This window comes from Rosa rugosa, chromosome 5 (assembly GCF_958449725.1).
Source record: "Rosa rugosa chromosome 5, drRosRugo1.1, whole genome shotgun sequence".
Classification (NCBI taxonomy): domain Eukaryota; kingdom Viridiplantae; phylum Streptophyta; class Magnoliopsida; order Rosales; family Rosaceae; genus Rosa; species Rosa rugosa.
In genome coordinates, this window is record NC_084824.1 from 5,931,189 (window position 1) to 5,951,846 (window position 20,658).

Below are 20,658 nucleotides of genomic sequence, written 5' to 3' on the forward strand. Positions count from 1 at the left end.
TGTCAACAGATTAATGGTGAAGCTTGATGGAGAAGAACTAAATTGATGGTGAAGTTTATCCATTTACATTGTATAGTGAACTAAATTTTTGTCTAGACAAGCTAGAAAAGTAGATAGGAGAAGGAATATAGTCGAAAACTACTAGTCAGTAGAAATTAACAGATTACTAATTCAATTTTTGAAAATATAGACTCGATTGCTGGAGCTGAACCCCAGAGAGTGAATTTTACAGTATCAACTCCCAGGTGCCCAGTTGTTCTTCTAGGTCATCAAACTCGGAAGGTTAGCACACAAAAAAACATGATCCAGTACACCCAGCTTCCCATTGATGCTGTCTTGGCACCAGAGGAATAGGTCATATTGATCTCAGGAAGTGATGAGGTTGGTGGTTCTGATAGGCTTGGGGTTGGGAGTGATGAGGCATCAGTGGAATTCGTAGCTGAGGTCGGTGGTTCTGATAGGCTTGGGGTTGGGGGTGATGAAGCATCAGTTGAATTAGGAGCTGTGTTTGATGAATTAGATGGGGTTGGGGTTGGGGTTGATGAGGCATCAGTTGAGTTAGGAGTTGAAGTGGAGGCAGATGAGGATCCAGTCAAGCTCGCATTCTAAGCCACAGTTCCATCAGGGTGAAACAGATCGAAATTCCTCTCCGAAGTTGGTCCAGGTTTCTTGTTCTTGTTGAAAAGAGCAAAAACATAGACGTCAAGCGTAGGCTTCAAAGGTGTGCCTTCCTTGGCCAATTGCCTCTTCAACAAGTTCCCATTGTATATAGCAGCATTCTCCAAACTTGCACCAAGTCCACCAGCATCCCCTTTTGATTTGCCACCCTGTCTCCGCGACCCTAACCTCTATGCCATCGAAGCCCAATTTAGAAATGGCATAAGTGACTGCATCTACTTGAGCATACAACTATGTTGTCATAGTGCAAATTGCTACTAGGGTCAGTCACTCCTGCTGATGAACCGGCATTACTATCAGTCTAGAGGAATATCTTTCGAGTTGCCCTTGCACGCAAAGTAAGGATCTGCATTGATCCAAAAACGGCGCCTTTGTGCTTGACAAAAACTGTAACAATTGTGACATCACACCCGAGACCTCGCTTTTGAAACTGCCAGCAGAAGGTGGATAAGACTCTTCCATCACCGAAAAAGAAAAAGGCGATGACAGCTTGATGTGTGAATCAAGGCCTAACTGAGATAGGGCCTTTTGAATGCTGGACATGGCCGGTACAAGGCTAGCTAGCAAATCCGTTGCATCAATCTCGTTCCCTATCATAATGCCTGTGATTTTCGTGGAGAGAAAATAAGGCTTGATGTGTGTAGTAACCCATTGAAGGGCTGCTTGGGGGTTGGTTAATTGGCTTAGCATTTCGTTTTCCACTGTCACAATGAGCTCAATATCCGAATTTGCGAATGCAGTTAGTATCTGCGGATTGGTGTCGTAAATTCTTGTTTTTGTGATATTGTTGGACCTTAAGAGGCTCATAACTTGCTGTGGTTGTAGCAAATTGTCGCCGAGTTGGCCGTAGTTGATACCAAGCGACACAACTCTTTGTACGAAACCAAACCCTGAGAAACATATCAACCAACATAGAAGAAGAAAAGCAGCACTGATTTTGGTACACATTGCCATGCCATGGAGAACTTTTTTGGTTCTGGGTAAAAAGTTTTCTCGCAGATCAATGAAAATTATTAGCACTTGCCTTCTCAATCTCACAAGCAGAACGCATCTAAATTGCATTGACGTGTGAGGTACGTATTTAAGGAGTTACTGTAACCCTAGACCGCCTAGGTAAGACTTCCCATGTTATATTTTAGGGGCTGTGACCAGTTACCCATTTTTAACCCAATATTTGCCCAATCTGATACGGTAGTGCCCACTTACCCAATTCTACAGTGTCATGACTCATCTAGGCTCCGGATAAAATTGTTATTACGGTAGTGCCACTACACTAAAACCGCACGACTCGTCAGTTACCCATCTCTATCAAGCGTCAATCTGGGTCAAATCTCTTCCTCCCTCCGTAACCGATTCGTTTTCTCTCTCTGCCTCACTCCCTCTTTCACTATCTCTCCCTCTCTCTCTCTCTCTCTCTCTCTCTCTCTCACCTGGATTCTGACCGTTCTACGGCGACGACGCTTCAAGGTCCGGCAATTTTTTTCCCTTTTTCGGCTTCGAAGATATCAAAACAGGTAAAAACTCAATTTCCGACTCCGTTTTCCAGTTTTTTCATGTTTTCTGAAGAACCTATTACAAAATCTTACGTTTAAAGTAATTTGAAGTTTCATTTTGGTTACATTTCTGTGAAATTTCTCGAACGACTTTGCAAGTTCCAAAATCGGTGAAAATATAGGGTGTCTGGTATCCTCACTGAGAAAATCTGATACGAATGTTGCTTGTCGATTCTAAACAGTTAATTTAGAGAAAATGAGGTGTTATTGAACGCCTATTCTGGGGTCATAACCATAAAAGTCGTAACATTAGTGCCCCCCAGTAGACTTTGTATTGGGGGCCAACGATGACTGCTTTATTTATTGACGGACTGAAACTGATATTCCAAAGTAAATGTAGTGTTAAACTGCAGTAGTCGATAAATGAAACAAATTGTGTGGTTTGTGTCAGTCTACTGGGGGGCAGTAGAGATATTATTGACCATCATAATGTGGGTTTTTAGACATTAACTGTTGCTTTGAGTGTGAATAAATTCTATAAACAGCGAAATATAGAAACCGGTGTAATGTTTGATGGAAAGTGTGAGGTTTGTGTCAGTCTAGTGGGGGGCAGTAGACAGATATTGGGGGGCAGTATGTGAATACTTGAATCTGGTGCAATTTCTGATGGTTTAGTAGGGGGCAGTAGACACATTACTTCCCCCCAATTCTGTCTTCCTCAGAAGACAGTCATCATCTCTTGTTGATTCTAAAACAAATATTGTGTTTCTTTGTGATAATGTGCAATACACTGTGAATACTTGAATCTGGTGCAATTTCTGATGGTTTAGTGGGGGGCAGTAGACACATTACTTCCCTCCAATAATGTCTTGATCAGAAGACAGTCATCATCTCTTGTTGATTATAGAATGATCATTGTGTTTTTCTTTGTGATAATGTGCAATACACTGTGAATCCTTGAATCTGGTGCAATTTCTGATGGTTTAGTGGGGGGCAGTAGACACATTACTACTCCCCAATAATGTCTTCATACGGGGTCAGAACCCTTTTCTTTACTATTTTAGAATGATCATGTTGGTTTTGTTTTGGTGTAGAATGGGTAGACCAAGATTCACCATAATGAGTGACTCAGAAGAAGATGACAGGAGTTCAGATAACTGCACTGATACAACGTTTAACCAAACCCTGCAAAAAAAATTTGACGAAATCAGAAAGAGGAAGCGACAACAGGCAGAACATCATTCTGATCAAGAATCTGCTGAAGAAGAAGTGAATGAAGATTCAGGACGACAATCAGAAGAAGAATCCGAATCAGAAGGTGAACAGACAACGAAGAGGTTCGTAATCAAAACAAGACAACAACCAAAAAGGAAACCTGTTCAAGAGGAAGAGGATTCAGAAGAAGAAAAAACAAAGATGAAGAAAGCCAAGAAGAAAAAGAAAGCGGAAATCAAGAAGGAAGAGCAGAAAAGTGAGACCCAAAAAGCAAAGATTGAGTGGAAGCAACAGAAGTGCACGCTCAGTGCATTCTGGAGAATGGTCAATGCACACAAGGATAGAATACCAGACAAGACAAAGGAGATTTTGAAGGGTACAGACTTTGGAGAAATGATGGAACCGTTCTGGCAGGACAAGATAACCGAGATCCAGCTCCACAAGCATGAAGCGGACCTGGAGATACTCATGAGGCACTTCGACCGCACAGACAACAAGTGGAAGTTTGGGGATGTTGTTATGGAAATAACGGAGGAGGATATCACGACTTTATTTCACCTCCCGGCTGAAGGAGAAGTGTTCAATGTGAACAGGAGGGTGGTGAGGGAAGAGATGGAAGACTCTCCAATTTTTGGCAGCCCTTTAAAGACGCATGCTGTCCTCAGAACAAAGGTGGAATCGAATTTGGTAACTGAGTTGACAAAGCCAGCAAAAGAGAAAGATGCCAGGAAGATAGCCGTGCTAATGATCACATATCTATTCAGCACATTCTTTTTCACCCGAACCGGTGCTCAGATCACATGGGATATGGTCGCCGTATGTGAACGGATTGAGAACATAAACATGTACAACTGGCCAAGATTAATTCTGAACTTCTTGATGGAAGGGCTACAAAAGTATAGGAGGAACAATCCATCTGTTTTGAATGGATGCCTTCTTCTCATATATTACTGGTTCCTTGAGAAGACCAGGGCAAAGACCTGGATACTTGGAAAGCAGAATGAAACTCCACGATTCATCCGATGGTCGATAAAGGAAATATTTAGCCTGGAACAGCTGTACAGGAACGAGAACTTAGCCGTGGTAAGCAAATTACAAAAACATTACATCTATGTTCTTTCCAATGTTTACTACACATTACTGACTTGTTAAATGTAACAGGATCTGATAAAAGCTGGACCGTAGCAAGGGAAAATTGGACTGGAAGACCTCGAGATGGGTGATGAGGTGCAGGACACACCAAGCTTTGACAACTGGGTGAGTGGCTCAACTGAGCTTGTCTGTTGCCAGCAATTGGGTTGCAATAGATACATTATTGGGACCCAGTAATTTGTTGACACATGTTCAGTTATACCTTAAACTAAGCCTATGACATGAATAACTGATGATTGTTTATTAATGTTAAAAAATTGGCTTGTTTAAAATGAAATATGAGCTTCTATGGTAGTCTACTGGGGGGCAATAATATTATTACTGGCCCCCAGTAAACACATTATTGGGGACCAATAACTTACAGGTTTTGGTTCAAATTTTGGCAGGTGCCCCAGGCAAGCCAAACGGAAGAGGAACAAAATGAAAGGCTGACGGGGAATATCAAGGAACTAATCAGGGAGATGGAGGCAGCAATTGGTGACATATACTACTATTGAACGAGAGGTTCAATGCAGCTCAACTTGTTATGAGTGCCCATTTTGCCACAACGACCACAACGAATCAGCTTCTTTTCAGCCTCTCCAACCGACTTGAACCGCTTCACCCTAGGCCTCCCGGGGGGCCTCTTCGAAAGGGGAGGTAATATACATTCAGAAGCAGATTCTGAAGAAGACATATCAACATTGGTTATCGGACAGATAGGAAAACTGTAGCTCTTCTTGAACATATCAACCTGAAAGTACTTATCAATATAATCATATACATTTACAGAAGCAGCCTGTAATGCAGCAAGGCCGTGAGGATAAGGAAAACAATTGATCTGCCATTTCACACATGAACATGAATGATCGGAGATGTTGACTACATATGAAAAGTCAGATCGAACCTCATAAACTCCAGGGCTAGAATAATGGACACTGAAACGACGAGATTTCTCCATTTGCACCTTCAATCTTTCCTCCATTTTGGGAGTTAGTTCTGTGGTCCAATGTTCTGCCTCTTCCCTCCTCTTACCGGCCATCTCCATTTGTTTAATTCTTGTCTGGTCCAGCATACAATAGACTGGCATCAAACGCTCAATTGCAATCCAAGAGTTAAATGATTCAGCAATCCCATTAGCCATAATTCCATATCGGCAACTAGTATAAAATGCACGGCACCAATTTTCCACAGGCAATTCAGCAAGAAAAGGGTCAATAATATCGGCACCACCAACTGCTCTAAGCAACCGCAAATTGAAACGGTATTCCTTCTCAGTAGAGGAATATGCAACCTTAAAAAACTTCTGCTTAATATCTTCAATCAATTTTGAATTACCTTTACCCCTATATTTACCGGCAAGGTTCGCCACCAAGTGCTTGTAACAAAACAGATGAGGATTACCAGCAAATACCTTATCGAAAGCACTCAACAATCCAACACCCCGATCACTAATAAATGTGATAACTCTTCCTTGAGGTTCAAGCAGACTCTTCAAATGCTTGAAAAAGAATGTCCAGTTTGCATCTGTCTCAGAATCACAAAAACATATGGCTAGAGGGTAGAAGCCTGCATAAACCAGATCACAGGAAAATCAGTCTACTGGGGGCCAATAATGTTGATATTGAACGGCAGGAACCTATCACAGCGTCGCACAGCAATGTAAAAATGATATCTATCACAATGAAAGAAACTAGAACAAGAAATATTAAGCACACAGATGAAACTATAACAAAAGCCAATATTACTGGGGGCCAATAATAAATGTATGGGGGGGGCAATAAACAATACAGTTACCTTGATTCCCATTCCTTCCAGTTGCAGACAGAATCTGCCCCTTGTAAATGCTCTTACCAAACGTTCCATCAACATACAACACAGGCAAACAGAATTGAAACCCTTCTACACAACCTCCGTAAGCTACGAAAAGCCTCTGAAAACGATTTGTCGATGGTTCAACTTCCAACACAAAAGAAGAGCCGGGATTACTCTGCAAAACAGCTTCCTTATACCAAGATAACTTGCTAAACGTGTCTGCATCGGAACCATAAATCGCTTCCTTAGCCCGATGCTTTGCTTTCAAGGCAACCTTGTAGGAAATATCAAACCCATAAGTTGATTTGAACTTGCTCATAATCTCCCTTGGCGTCAATGAAAGATTATAGCTAACATCAGCAACAATGCAAGTCTTGACAACCTTGGATCCCAAAAGCTTGTGCTTTTGAGTCCTAACTACACCCTTGCAAGTGTGAATATTATTCAACTCTGTTATGTAAAGGCAACCATTGGCAGATGATGAAAAAGCACGAAGATGCCAATCACATCCTTCGGTTCCAACATTTGCACAGACTGCATGAATACGGTCCAAATCATTTCTCAGCAAAACAAACTCGAAACCAACTGCAATTGCATACTTCCTGAGCTTCTCACGGAGCTCAGCAGCACCATGAAACTTATCCCCGACATGATGAATATAAGAACTCCACTCATCAGACAAATACGTCTTGTGAACTTCAGTCCTGAATGCATCACCCAAATAATCATCTTCATCAATCACTTCCGACCCACTATCCACAGAACAAGTTCTCCTACAACCTCCCCCAATCTTTAAAACTGAAATATCGACACACTCTAACCTATGTATTCTAGCAGAGCAAAACAGCATCTGGAAATCACGATCGTTACGAAGAAAACAAACTTCACAACCTGGAACTGAATACTGAAGCTCAATAATATCACTTGGCAAAAACTGGAATGTACGGAAAATGTCTTCATACAACTCAGAGTAGCTCATGCATTGATTCAAAGGAATCATATAACCTTTGCCAGAGTAAAGGCACCTAGCAACCAGAGGATCAGCCATAGACCTGCGAAGAAAACACAACCGAACGAATCTATTATTAAACCTACATCACATATTACTGCCCCCCATTAAATTGAGATGTGCCCCCCAATGATTTAATCAAAACTACCAAAACGAAATAGCAGCAGTACCAAATTACTTTTAAAATAATGAAAAGGATACCTAGACAACAATTACAGCGAGTTAATATCACATAAAAACATTACTGCCCCCCAATACACATACTACTGGTCCCCAATAATATAGTCAAAACAGCAAAAACAATTTCGAAAATGTAATAAATTGAAATGAATTCAAATAAAAGATCAGCAAGCAACAATTATAGATACTAAAATATCATTGAACACACATTACTGCCCCCCAGTAAAAATATTACTGCCTCCCAAAAATTTAATCAGAGCTACCAGATCACCTCGGAAACAGCTCAAACCCTCATCCAAGCATGAATTCACCAATAAAAACACGAAATTAATACAGAAATTCAAAACTAACACAATGCACTCAAAAACACCTGGAAATTCATAACAAAACTGCAACAACAATTCAAAACCAAAACAAACATAACACAAATCTCTGATTCAGAAAATTCAGTTCGAAAATAACACAACAATTCGTACACAAGAAGATCTGTTCGTTAAACAGATTAAATCGAGCTAAAACTCAAACAGATTAGATAGAGCTAAAGAAAAAAAAAACAAACCGCAGTGGAGGAACACACAGAGCATCTCGACCTCGCTCCATTTGAAAATAGCAGCAGATATTCTCTCTCTAGGCTTCGCAAATCTTCTACCACCAGCTCTAAATACAAATCGCCGGAGAGCTTCCCACACTGAAATCGCCGGAGAGCTTCGCACACCGGAACCAGGGAGCTTCTCTCTCCAGAATTTGAAATCGCACGGCTCCTCTCTCTCTCTCTCCCTCTCTAAAATGATACAGCTCCACTATCAAAAACCAGGGAGCTTCTCTCTCTACAATCCCGGCCGATTCTCTCTCTCTCTCTCTCTCTCAAATCGGAGAGCTTCGCTCCCTAAATCACGTTTCTGTTACAATTTGAAAGCGTTTCAGTTATAGAGGGGCAAAAGGGTCAGCAAATTTGGATAAAACAGGCACGTGAGGAAAAGATTGGGTAATTGGGGTTTAAAAATGAAAACTGTTGATTAAGTGGGGAATCTCTTAGACTGTTTGGGTAAATAGGGTTAAATGACCCAAAAATTGGGTAAATGATCATTTTCCCTATATTTTAAGACATTGGGTAAGTGTGAGACATTGGGCTCATACCCAGTCACCATCTGGGACGCAGAAAAGGGTTGAGTGGCAGTAGGCCTCAGACGAATAAGCACAGCTGCATGCAATATTGCATAGCCCCAAGCAGAAATAGGGAGATTGGTGCGCATCACCAATGCTCGAGCAACCATTTGTAGTCGTTTAATGGTGGCTTCTGCGAGACCATTTTGGGTATGAACATGAGGAACAGGATGTTCAACATCAATCCCAATGGACATGCAATAATCATCAAAAGTCTTTGATGTAAACTCTTCAGCATTGTCTAATCTTATAGACTTAATAGGATGATCAGGGTGGTGAGCCCTTAACTTAATTATTTGTGCTAGGAGTTTAGCAAATGCAGCGTTCCTTGTGGACAATAACATGACATGTGACCAGCGTGTCGATGCATCAACCAATACCATAAAATATCGAAATGGTTCGCATGATGGTTGAATAGGTCCACAAATATCACCTTGGATTCTTTGCAAGAATGGTATATTTTCTTTAGTGTCCTTTGCATAGGATGGTCTCGATCCTAATTTTGCTAAAGAGCAGGCTTTGCAGAACGAATGATGGGCTTTGGAAACAACCAATGAGGATTTTGGTTGAGCCATGAAGTCACAATGGACCTTAGGAGTAAAAATTGGAGTCAAGGGAGCAGGGGTGGCGTCAAAGCCACCCTTGGGCCGCAGGGGGATGGCGGTGCCGACCGGTGATGGCCGGACTTGAGGGGGAAAGGCGCCGTGAGGTGCAGGTGCTCCTCCGTGATCCAAATTTCGAGTTTTACTTCCTTTCGTTCTGAAAAAGGGATGTCCGTGTGAAGTCTTTAATATACGGATCATCATGTCACGACCTGGATGTCCCAAACGGTCGTGCCAAATCCTATATGTGTCGGAATCCCATAAATCATCTCTCATGACATGGTTGGATTCAATGACTCGAATAGTGGTTGCATACAACCCACTAGAGCGACACATAAGTTTCTCTAAGACTCGTTTATGTCCGTAGTCATTAGAGGTGATGCAAAGGAACTCTTGTCCATTCTCACAATGTGTTTCCACATGAAAACCATTGGCTCTTATATATTTGAAGCTCAATAGGGTTCTTCCTGCCCTAGGAGCATAAAGAGCTTCGGTGACATTCAAAGTAGTGCCATTAGGCAACATAAATTGAGCTGGTCCTCGACCATGAATCAATTGAGATGGTCCAGCCATCATAGTCACAGAAGATCGAGTAGGCGCCATCCATAGGAATAGCTGCCTGTTTCGAAGGATGGTATGTGTAGTGGCACTATCCACGAGGCATTCGAGCTCTCCGGGAAACATACTGAAAAATAATAAAGTTCGAATTTAGAATATGTCCAAGACATTTGAATAAAATAAGTCGACACTTTATTAATGATAGCCAATGATTACATCAAAATTTCTTGACTAAAATCTAATCCAATATAAAATCAAATAGTAGACGAATCGTAGTCACTTAATCCGTTCGGTAATTTCAATTTGGTTGTGACCAGGTAAGGTAAGGCGAGATTTTGGTGGAGTGTTGCTCACTTTTAAAACCGTTCTCTCAGATCAAACCTTGCCTAGACATCACAAGTACTCTTGAGTATGCCTAGAGGGAAAAAGTTAATACAATAAGTCATTTTATTGATTTAAGGCATAATTGCCATTACATAATTCTTGGAAAAGTAAAGGACTATACTAATCAAAATCTGCAGCATCCTTGTGCAATTCTTTGTCAGATTTGAAGTCCGCTATGGTGAGATTGACGTTGGCATCATCACCATCTTCTTCTATATTTTCGGCAAAATTGGCTTCATGCTCTCTGAAGTCTCTAAATGCCTTGTAATGCGCAGCCAATTGTTTGCTTGCTTTGCATTGTTTGAACCAGTGCTCACTAGATCCACATCGATGACACATGTCATTGTGATTTCCTCCCTTTAATTGAGGTGCATTGTTTGCACTTGGGTGGCGTCCCCCATAGGAGTTGGCGCCATTCCCACGGCCTTGGGTGGTTCCTCCATGTCCTGGAGCCCCACGGCCTCCTCTCCCACGTTGCCATGTATTTCCACGTGATCGTCCTTCATTCTGACGAGTACCTTCCTTTGTAGGGCGGTTATATGGACCAGAACATCCGTTGTGTCCCTTATTCTTAGGGTTCCGCTCCTTGCGCCCTCCTTTGGGTGCATTATTATAATTCGCCTCATGAACGCTCTTAGTTCCGATAGGCCTTGAATTATAATTCTTCACGAGGATATTATCATGCTTTTCAGCTACAGACATAATAGTAATGAGCTGATGAAATCTCGTGATCCGTCTAGTATCGAATTCCGTTCGATATTGCTTTGAGAGCAAAATTGCTGAGACGGGGAAGGTGGAGAGAGTTTTCTCAATTAGTTCTTGCTCTGTGACGGGTTGTCCACAGAACTCCAACATGGTTTTAAGGCGTAGAACTTCTAAATTATATTCAGCTACAGACTTGAAGTCGGCGAATCGTAGATTGCCCCATTGAACTTTCAAGTCAGGGAGGAGGGTATCCTTGATATTACCAAATCGCTCTTCTAGCGCGACCCATAATTCTCTAGCATCCTTGATTGCCATGTACTCCAATCGGAGTGATTTATCCATGTGGCGCCTCATCAAGATGAGGGCGGTGGCATTGTTCGTAGCCGTACGCTCAAATATGAGAGTAGGATTAGGAGCTTGAATTAAGGGTAGGATCCCTTTTGAAGTGAGATGGTGCTCAACATCCGTGACCCAACTATGATATTCCGAGCCAGTTGAGGTAAGTGCAGGAAAGTCAAGTTTCGACATCCTGAAATAAGAAGAAGAAATATATTAGTTTCGGAGTTAAAACTTCCACGACAACTAAATATTAAGATTTCCGAGCTATGCTACCAAGAAATCGATTTCCAAGAAAATTGGATTAGACCGAAACAATGATGTTTATAAGGTCATAAATCGATGCTTGCGGACGCTCTTAGTCCGAAGTCTTTACGAACACTCTTAGTTCGTTTATAGCGCGAATCCCCACGATTCCGCTTTGAATCGAACCCACGTTCTATGAAAGGTGGGATGAAGAAGAAGGGAGGTTTTTAAGTCCCCGAGAAAAAGAAGAAATATTCAAATTTCAAATTTTAGGAACTTCAAAACTTACTCTTTTGAATACTTACTTTTTGGTTTTGGATCACGCGCGTGTCGATGCAGGCGTGATGGAACGAAGCGAGTCGAGTAAAGGTGTGCAGTGGTGCGCGGCAGCAGGGGCTGCAGTGGCAGCGAGTTGCAGGTGTGCTGCAGGGGCAGCAGGGGGTGCAGGGGCTACGGGCACGAAGTAGCCAGGCCGGTTGCGGGGCAGCAGTCGGTGCGGGCAAGGCAGCAGCGAACGCAGGTGTGCGTAGGGGCTGCGGGGGCAGGTGTGCGCGGGGCAGCAGGGGCTGCGGAGGCGTGCGGGGCAGCAGGGGCTGCAGCGGTGGCTAGCACGGGCTAGGAGCTGCGGCAGTTTTGGTGATAGGGATTTATTTTCGGGTTTTGGCTTTTGCTTTGTGGCTAGAGTCGTGCTGATAACGTGTTTAAGTATATTGGTATTGAGAGAAGTGTATTTCATTATAGAGAATAGGAGCCCTATATATAGGGATTACAAAGTGCATAATCTAAGAGTACAAGGATTCCTTATCTAACTTGGAGTAGGAAACCTCTCCTATTACAACTATAGAACTTATCCTAGTTTGACTAGGCACACTAAGTGTCAATATCCTTCAACAAAAGACACATATTCACCGATTATTCATTTATTCTAATAAAAATGGGACGACATCTTGTTGGCAAAAAAGCAAATTTGCCGACGAAGAATCGACGGTAGTGGTTCGACTGGTACCTCACATTTTAAACAGGGTTTGGTGTTTTACTGTGAAGCCTTTCGTTTCACATTTCAGAGTTTGGTGGAATTTGGAAATGCCATTCTGGTTCTTATATATTATGCTCTTCTTAGCTTCTTCTCTCGTTGCAGAGACAAGAATGATGAACCTCCTCCTACAATTACACTCGCAAACTGCTCGAAGGTGTATCACATCTTCTTCTTCTTCTTCTTCTTCTTTCAGAAGCCTCTCTTTCTTATCAACCCACCCAATACAACAACCTCTTAAACCCTCTCAACACTTAAACCCTCCTCATTCTTCTTTGATTGGTTTCTCTCCAAAACCCAGACCCACAATATTTTCTCCCGCTACTCTTCGATTCCTAACAACCCAGTCCTCTGAGGACCTCGACGATTACCAAGATGACACCTTTCAAGGTAAAGCTCTATGCTTTCTGCAATTTCTACAGTACCCATTTTTGTTCTGTTAAATTCTACTTGGTTTTGACTTTTGATTATATGGGTATGTCAAAGTTGGGGTTTTTATTTACTGAAACAATTGAGTAGATCAGTGCTAGTTATCAAGGCCATAGCTTTAGTACTATAACACCCTTTAAACCTTACATAAGAATTAAGCGATTGATGGGTTCTTTGAAGTTGTCTTTTTTCATATATGCATATTGATATACAGCTGTGACAAGTATTTTTGCTTATGGAACTTTGGATTTTCAGGTGAAGAAACAGAAGAGGGAAGAACATCAGATGGATGGGAAGAAGGAGATAGTACAGATGGTTGGGAGGACGAGGATGTCGCCGAGCCTAAGGTACATTGTTGTGGCTTGAACACTTTTGGTTGTGTCATTTTGATTTTAGCTTAAAACTTGGGTTATGTTTGATGATGCTAGTAGTTGGTCTATATAGGTTGGTGATGGAGGCGATGGTGGTGGAGTGGTGTTCCATGGTGTTCCCTGGGGTGAGCGGGCACTGTCCATTGCTCGTGAGGTGTTGACACGGTTCTGTGATGACATGAAGCTCTTCTCTTTCAAGACTACTCCTCGAGGATATGTGTTTGTGAGACTGGACAAACTATCAAACGAGTAAGTCTTCTGCCCTTTTCACTGAAAAACTTGCGAGTAGCTTAACATGTACGTTTTTTTCAAACTTTGGCACCAAAGTTTTGTTTTATTTTTGCAGCAATTGTTCATTTAAATGAGCTTAATAGGGTAAGACATGCTTAACATGAGTACACTCTAAAGACTATTTCCTCCACTTCATTGTTGGGTGGAGGCTGCTAATAGAAAAAAAAATAAGGGAAAAGTAGAAACCTTGATCCAAAGCTTCTTCTTTTTTTGGCACACTTTGTTTGTTTTGCGGGAGGAGAGGCTGAATTTTACATGTTGAACAGTAATATCCTTTTTCCATATGTAACCAATTGTGATGTTAGCATTAAGACATAATATCTTTCTTTTATCAGATATGGATGTCCAAGTATGGAAGACCTTGGGCGCTACGGTAAAGAATACAAGAAAAGGTTGGATGAAGTTGGAGCACTTGGAGAAATACCCGAAGATTTGGCTGTTGAGGTTCATAGAGGCTAGCTGCTCTTTTACTTCTCAATCAAATCTCTGTCATGTTTGATCCATACAAATATGTGTAGTGATGAAATTGCCTTTTGTTTTGAAGGTATCATCTCCTGGCGCGGAGAGATTACTAAAGGTACCAGGTGATTTACCTCGGTTTAAAGACAAGACCATGAGAGTATGCTATTTAGAAGACGTGGATTCTAAACACCCAGAAAAGGATGGAGTATTTATGCTGGAGTCTGTTGAGACAGAGTCAGAGAGCTGTGTGTGGAAGTTGGCAAATGTGAAGGAAAACAGGGATCCGGACAGCAAAGGTAGACCATTAACACGTAAACAGACAGATTGGAGATTAAAATTGCCATTTTCTGCACATAAAAGGGTACTTCTGTACCTAAACTCAAGTTGAGAGAATTTTGATGCTTTAGTGAAAAATGTTGGTTAGGATTTAGAGGAGGATTTTTGAAGAAGAAATCCTAATGTCTTTGCAGTTTGTATCCTAGTCAGGATTTAGGAAAGACAGATTATGTTAGAAGAATTCTGCTGTCTTTGCTGTTTGTACCCTACCTTGAATTTTGATTCAAAACATCTTACACAATCGTAGTAACAACGCCAAATTTTCAAAAGCTTTGGCATTGAGTTTCATATATTCAGGTTTCCCTGTGGTTTCGAAAGTTAATTATTGCTCAGGTTATGTATGTCTTCAAGCTAGCTATTTAAATTTCATCTGTTTGCTCTTGATCTTTTTTTTTTGTTGGTGTTGTTGTGTTGTTTTATTATTACTCTTTATCTTTGCTGTATGCTTATATATGTTTGCATAATTGCATTCCTTCCTTTGTATTGGGCTATGAAGTTGCTCTTGGCTTTGTTCATTTGGCCAATTGGCCCAGGTGTCCTAGTTTGTGTTGCTGTCCTGTTTAGCTTTCTTGTGGACTTTGCCCTTGTCTCCTTCTGGTTATAGAGCTTTTTATCAAAAAAGAAAAAACTAGGAAAAAAAAAAGTGTTACCCTACAAACATAAGGAATAGGTCAATAGGATTGGTCGCTGCAACCTATATTACTTGATTTCTGCATTCACTAAATTGGCATTCAATTGAATCAATTCATTTGGCATATCACTATGTGTTACAAAGATATATCAGAACTGAGTAGAAACCAGCTAGTCAATTCATAGTAGTTACTGTTTCAATTATATGCAACTGGTATTTTCATCTAGTCAAGCAACTGTAGCCATTATATTTCAGAGGCTGTTTTGACAGGATACTGTATGTCTATCTGTCATTATGTCTAACAGTTGGGGAAGCATGAGCATGCAGCTAGCTAAGCTAGGCATTTTTTTTTTTCCAACATGGGAATCAATCTATGTTAATGTTCATTTTTTAGATGCATGATTTCATGCTGGTCAGATGCAAATGAAAGATTGTGATCATGGCACGCAAGTCCCTTTCAAGAAGCTAGCACTGATCAAGCAAAGTAAATGATGCTATCTTTTCTATCTACTCATCACAACTACTAATATTTGTAAAAGATGAACAGACGAGGCAGGTCCATATCATCATGCTAGCAATTATGGAACTGCAAAAAGGATCAGTGATTCACATTAATGCAAGCAAAGTAAGTAGCATTCCATCTCTATCACAGAAATATATTGCTGCTATTAGCATTATAGTCATCTCAGCCTTGGCCTACATGTGTTACTTGTAGGGAAGTATTAATTTCATTAAAGGAGTCTCTCCCTGGCTTCTATGCTAAAATTTACCCTTGCAAATGTGCATGCTTTGTGGTCTTAAATCAAATTTTTCTTATCCCTCCCACCTTTTCCCATTTCTTTTGATGGCTTGAGTTTTATTTTTTTAAGAGTGAAGGCTAGGGAATCAAGTAGTTTTACTATGTGATGGATCTTTTTTCTTTTTCTTACTTTCTTTTGTGTATCATGAACTGTATATGTTTGTTTGATACAAATGTTTGAGGAATGTGAACTACTATTAGAAAGGTACTACAGAATCCACTTAGCAATCTACAGCATGCATACATATTCAGACCAGTAGATCTCAGTTTCCTTCTGTAAATATTTTGAATGTTCTATGCAGGTTACTCATCAACAAAAATAGACCTGTCTTCTTTTTCTATAATTTCATGATCCATTTGTACATGAGGGAAAGTTGAATTATTATAGTGAGCAATAGTGAATCCTTTTTTGTTTTTGTTTTTGTTTTTCCTTATCTTCATAGGTGACCATCTTGATGTCACCTTTTTTGGCATGACTATATAACACCTCAGTAAGGCATTGATTTGAAGTTTTTTCTTTTCACTTGGGATTGATTTGAAGTATGGATTAAGAGTGCAGTCCAACAGTGCACCCAATAATTCATTCGCCCATTTAGTCCTTTAGGCTTATATGATTTGCTTTGCTTTGTTTTCTTGGTTGAGATTCTTTTCTTTTTTGGGCCATACATACGCTGGTGGAGATTTATATAGTGGCCTAAGGAACCATTCCACCTCTTTCCATGCCTCTATTTAAGTAAAAGGCTTTTGTCACCAATGGGTTACAGAACTCCATTCTGCTAAATTAGTCTTCAGGCTTCCGAGGCTCTAGTAGAAGTTCTTATCCGGAATTTCAATACTCAGGCGCACCATACAAGTAAAGAGATATCATGTCAGCAGCTGAATTGATTCAAGGGGAATCTGTAGGAGTTTTCAAAGGGAGAGTGAGATAAAAGGTCACTATTTTCATAAAGCAAACCAAGAAAAACAACAAGGAAATGATCGAATTAAACAGCTAAATTGACAGACTTCATAAAGGGATTATGAGTTTTGAGTGGGATAGAGATAGTAACTGTTTGTTTTCTGTGGCCTCTAGGAGGGGAGGTGGTTGCTTGTCGGTTTTTGGTTGCTCTATATCCCATCCATTGAGGTTGGATTTTTTTTCTTGGTTCAATTTGCCAAACTATCTTTTAGGTAACCCCATTTGAAAATTACAATCCCCCAAAGAAGGGTCATACTCCGGTGATGGAGATGGAATATGCCTCAATCAAAATGATGAAGGATTGATATATGAGTGGGAAATACACATGGATGATTTCATCTAGTGCAAAATATGCACATCAATTGACAAGAGAAGTTGTCCATTTTGGGAGCCCCAAAGCAACAGTGTGGCTTCATAATAGATAAGTGGTCCACTTTACAAACGAGTGGGTTTTGTTCTTCTTGCATCATCTGATTTAGACCCTCTTTTTCTCTCCTTCACTTGTTGACAAACTAGTGATTAGGTTTTTCCTTGCTCAACCCCATTTGGCTGTTCATCAAGGACCCCTCTGTTCTCTTTCTTGAAATGTATAAACGTACAAACATTAAATTTCAACAGAGTTCGTTGGCATGTGGCATGTGGTACAATTTTAACGTATTGAAACAGCCATGCAATGAAGCATCATCAATTCATCATGGCCTATCAAACCTGAAATCAAACTTAAAATATCTCCCATTATGTGGGGGAAATATGTGATCCTAAATGTGTGGAGTGCCCGCCCGCAACCACAATCCGTCGAGCTTCCTCTTCCTTTCCCTCGTTATAGAGATTGAAGGATCGTTGAGGAGGTTGTGTGTTGCCTATTCAAGTTACTTAGTCGCCAAACTCTTCTAATGGTTCACACTCATCATAATTTCTGTGAAGTCAAACATAATAGAAGTTGCTGACATCCCTTCCAAAGTTAGATGCTCAACTCTTTTAATCATTCACATTCATCATGGTTTTCTTGAAATCAACATGATCGAAGACGCATATGCCATATGCAGAGGGACATTAATATGTATGATGTTGGTAACTTTGGTATCCATGGAGATTCTCTTTGTAATTTTTGCTTACAAAGTCGGATACCCATTATTGTCCTAAACTCATAGTTTCATACCAATATAAATTTTGATACGAACAACAAGTACCAAAAAATTAGATAGAGAGGGTAGTACTAGCTAGATTTATAATGACCAATTAGTGTGTCTCGTAAATGTGCACAAGAAATCAACTTGTACTTGCTTAGCTTTGATATGCCAAAAGTAGATCAACATTATTGAATCATTGTCCCTACTCACTTTCAATTAGTACTGGTAGGCCTCAAGTCTTGGATCAAACTGAACGTCTTGAATCCTTAAACTAAAATATTGTCTAAATTTAACGATATGTCAAATGCCTTTTTAGCTCAACACTCAGAAATGAGAAACATAATCCAACAATTAATTGATTATGTAATAAATAAATACCAGGTGATTATATGAGTCACATGGACTTCCATTGCCTTGTCTCCAACCATAGCTTATACCATCCAGCTATATTTTGCCTACTCTTTAGGGGTCTCCAATCATTTGGGTCATGGGTGTCATTTCCTCTCTAACAATGAAATGTTATATTAGAGGTTTTATTTGGAATTCTTTTGTTTTCAATTACTTCCAAGTTTTTCTATTGGAACCTCCAAATTTACTCACTTGACCTCTATACTTTTTACACCTCTTATCAAATACTAAATTTACTCACTAAACTTCCTCAAATAACCTCACTCACATAATTTGCAAACAAATTATTATCTTTAAAATAAAAAATTTAGTCATTTCAATGATTTAATCACTCTATAAATCTTAACTAAATATACATTTCTTAATCAAACTTTAGTTTCAAAAATTAATGTCTAATCAATAAGAAAATGCCATGAACTATTCTGTTTTTTTTTTAAATTCTATTTTAGCTGTGCAAAAAAAAATGAAGAAATCATTTGTTTTTATTCTCAAAAAAAAAATCATTTGTTTTTTAATGTTTATTTTTTTTTTCTGTATTGTTTGTACCACATGATTAATTATTTAAATATTTTTAGTTTTTTTTAACTGCTAGTTTTGTTTTCCCTCACCAATATGCGTTCAACATATATATCATACATTTTTATGTCACATGATCTTAATCATATTTTTAATTCTTATTAAATATATATGAATACTTTAATGAGTATGTAGTGAAATTGAAAAATGAAAATAGATAAGGAAAATAATAAGAAATACAATCTACTATTATTGAATTGGAAAGTCTACATAAAATAAATATAATATTTTTTGGTATAATTATTGTCCTTAATAGTCATTTTATAGTATGTTATATATGTCATTTAATAATTCATAATAGAGTGAGGTCAAGTAAGCAGATTTGGAGGTCCAATAGAAACTCTCTTACTTATAGGACTAATCTTAATTAATTGTTTCTGACGGTTCACCTACTATTGATATCATAGCACCTTAACATTAACCATTGACCGGATATAAGTTCATTTCAAAAAATTTCGATTTCATTTCAATTTTTTTTCTTCTATATATCGTAAATTATTGTTACTCGTATTGAGTCACACGATTTTAAAAATACATACTACCTATATGGCTATTTATGAAAGCGGTGACTATAAATCGAGAATGTACAAGAAGGGGAGCAACTCCAAGTTAGAATATTTTAGGGCAGATTGATTATGTACCACTTGATACAAGATGTTAGACTATATATGTTCTAATTTAATGACTTTCCTCACCAATATAATGACTATTTCTAACATAATCAAAGATACCATTTTCCATTTGCAATATGAAAGATTAAATTGAAAGGTGGAGGAGAAAAACTTGGTGAAGTTACTTCCCCACACGTTTGTACTTTATCTTAATTTTCCCATTCAATCATTTCGATGGCCAAATTTGAAGTGAGTTTTGTGTTAATGTTGCTTTCAGCCATAACCATATTGACTAGTAGCGCTTAATCTGTTGGCTTTTTGACAAAATGAAAAACAAGCTTGCAACTCCATCACCCAATTAATATATTCCTTGTGAAACCTTTAGATTTAGTGCTGAGATGAAATGTTGAGGAAGCATATTGAACCAGAGGCATATGTGAAGAAGCAAACTAGGAGACTTTTACGTACCCATTCAGACTTAAAGTTAGTTTTGAACTCCATTTTAGTGTTACATACGCAATCTATGTTTCCAATTTAGAATTTTATGGGATCAATTAAGACTACCAAAGTAGAGCAAAAAGTCCCGCCACACAAAAAAAAAAAAGTAGAGCAAAAAGAAAGAAAATAGGACCACCAAAGTCCTTGAAAGACTTTTTAAAGTTAAGAATACCAAATCTTAATCTTGTCGTTAGCTCGAGTAGAGCATATAACGAATGATCAATATACTTTAGGAAATAATTTAAATTACTAATGTATTGGTACATCAATGGCCTATAACAATAAACAATCTTCATATAGTTCTAGACTCGTTAGAAATCAGGTCAAACTAGTTTATTACTGTATTTAGTGGATTTACTATTGTATGAACTATGAAGATGCTCTGCTTAATACTCTAATACACTAATGTAGATGAACTCATGCTTATGAGGAGAAAATAATGCAGGCATGTTGATTAATACATGTTATAACTGACTTCTAGAAAACCAATGCAATTTGGTAAAGGAAAATGAAAATAAAACAATGGGTGTATGGTCAATTTTGGTTGTCCCGCTCTCATTCAATTGTTCAATAATTGTGAGGGGGGGGGGGGGGGGGGGTGTGTAGAGA

General features: G+C 39.3%; 2 protein-coding genes and 1 pseudogene across 2 annotated transcripts; 1 reads left to right on the forward strand and 2 right to left on the reverse strand.

Moving 5' to 3' along the window:
- Window positions 1-373: 373 nt before the first annotated feature.
- On the reverse strand, window positions 374-1,838 carry LOC133711104 (glucan endo-1,3-beta-glucosidase 14-like; annotated as a pseudogene).
- A 3,190-nt stretch (window positions 1,839-5,028) lies between these two features.
- LOC133711105 (uncharacterized) lies at window positions 5,029-7,380 on the reverse strand. Its single transcript, XM_062137272.1, has 3 exons — window positions 6,315-7,380; window positions 6,157-6,210; window positions 5,029-6,086 (listed from the first exon to the last, which is right to left on the reverse strand). Exons 1-3 carry the CDS (start codon window positions 7,378-7,380, stop codon window positions 5,029-5,031), a joined length of 2,178 nt encoding a protein of 725 aa, XP_061993256.1.
- A 5,167-nt stretch (window positions 7,381-12,547) lies between these two features.
- Window positions 12,548-14,726, forward strand: LOC133709919 (uncharacterized). Its single transcript, XM_062135873.1, has 5 exons — window positions 12,548-12,939; window positions 13,234-13,325; window positions 13,423-13,598; window positions 13,976-14,084; window positions 14,185-14,726. The coding sequence occupies exons 1-5, from the start codon at window positions 12,600-12,602 to the stop codon at window positions 14,488-14,490; spliced, it is 1,023 nt and encodes a 340-aa protein (XP_061991857.1). The 5' UTR covers window positions 12,548-12,599; the 3' UTR covers window positions 14,491-14,726.
- Window positions 14,727-20,658: the final 5,932 nt, after the last annotated feature.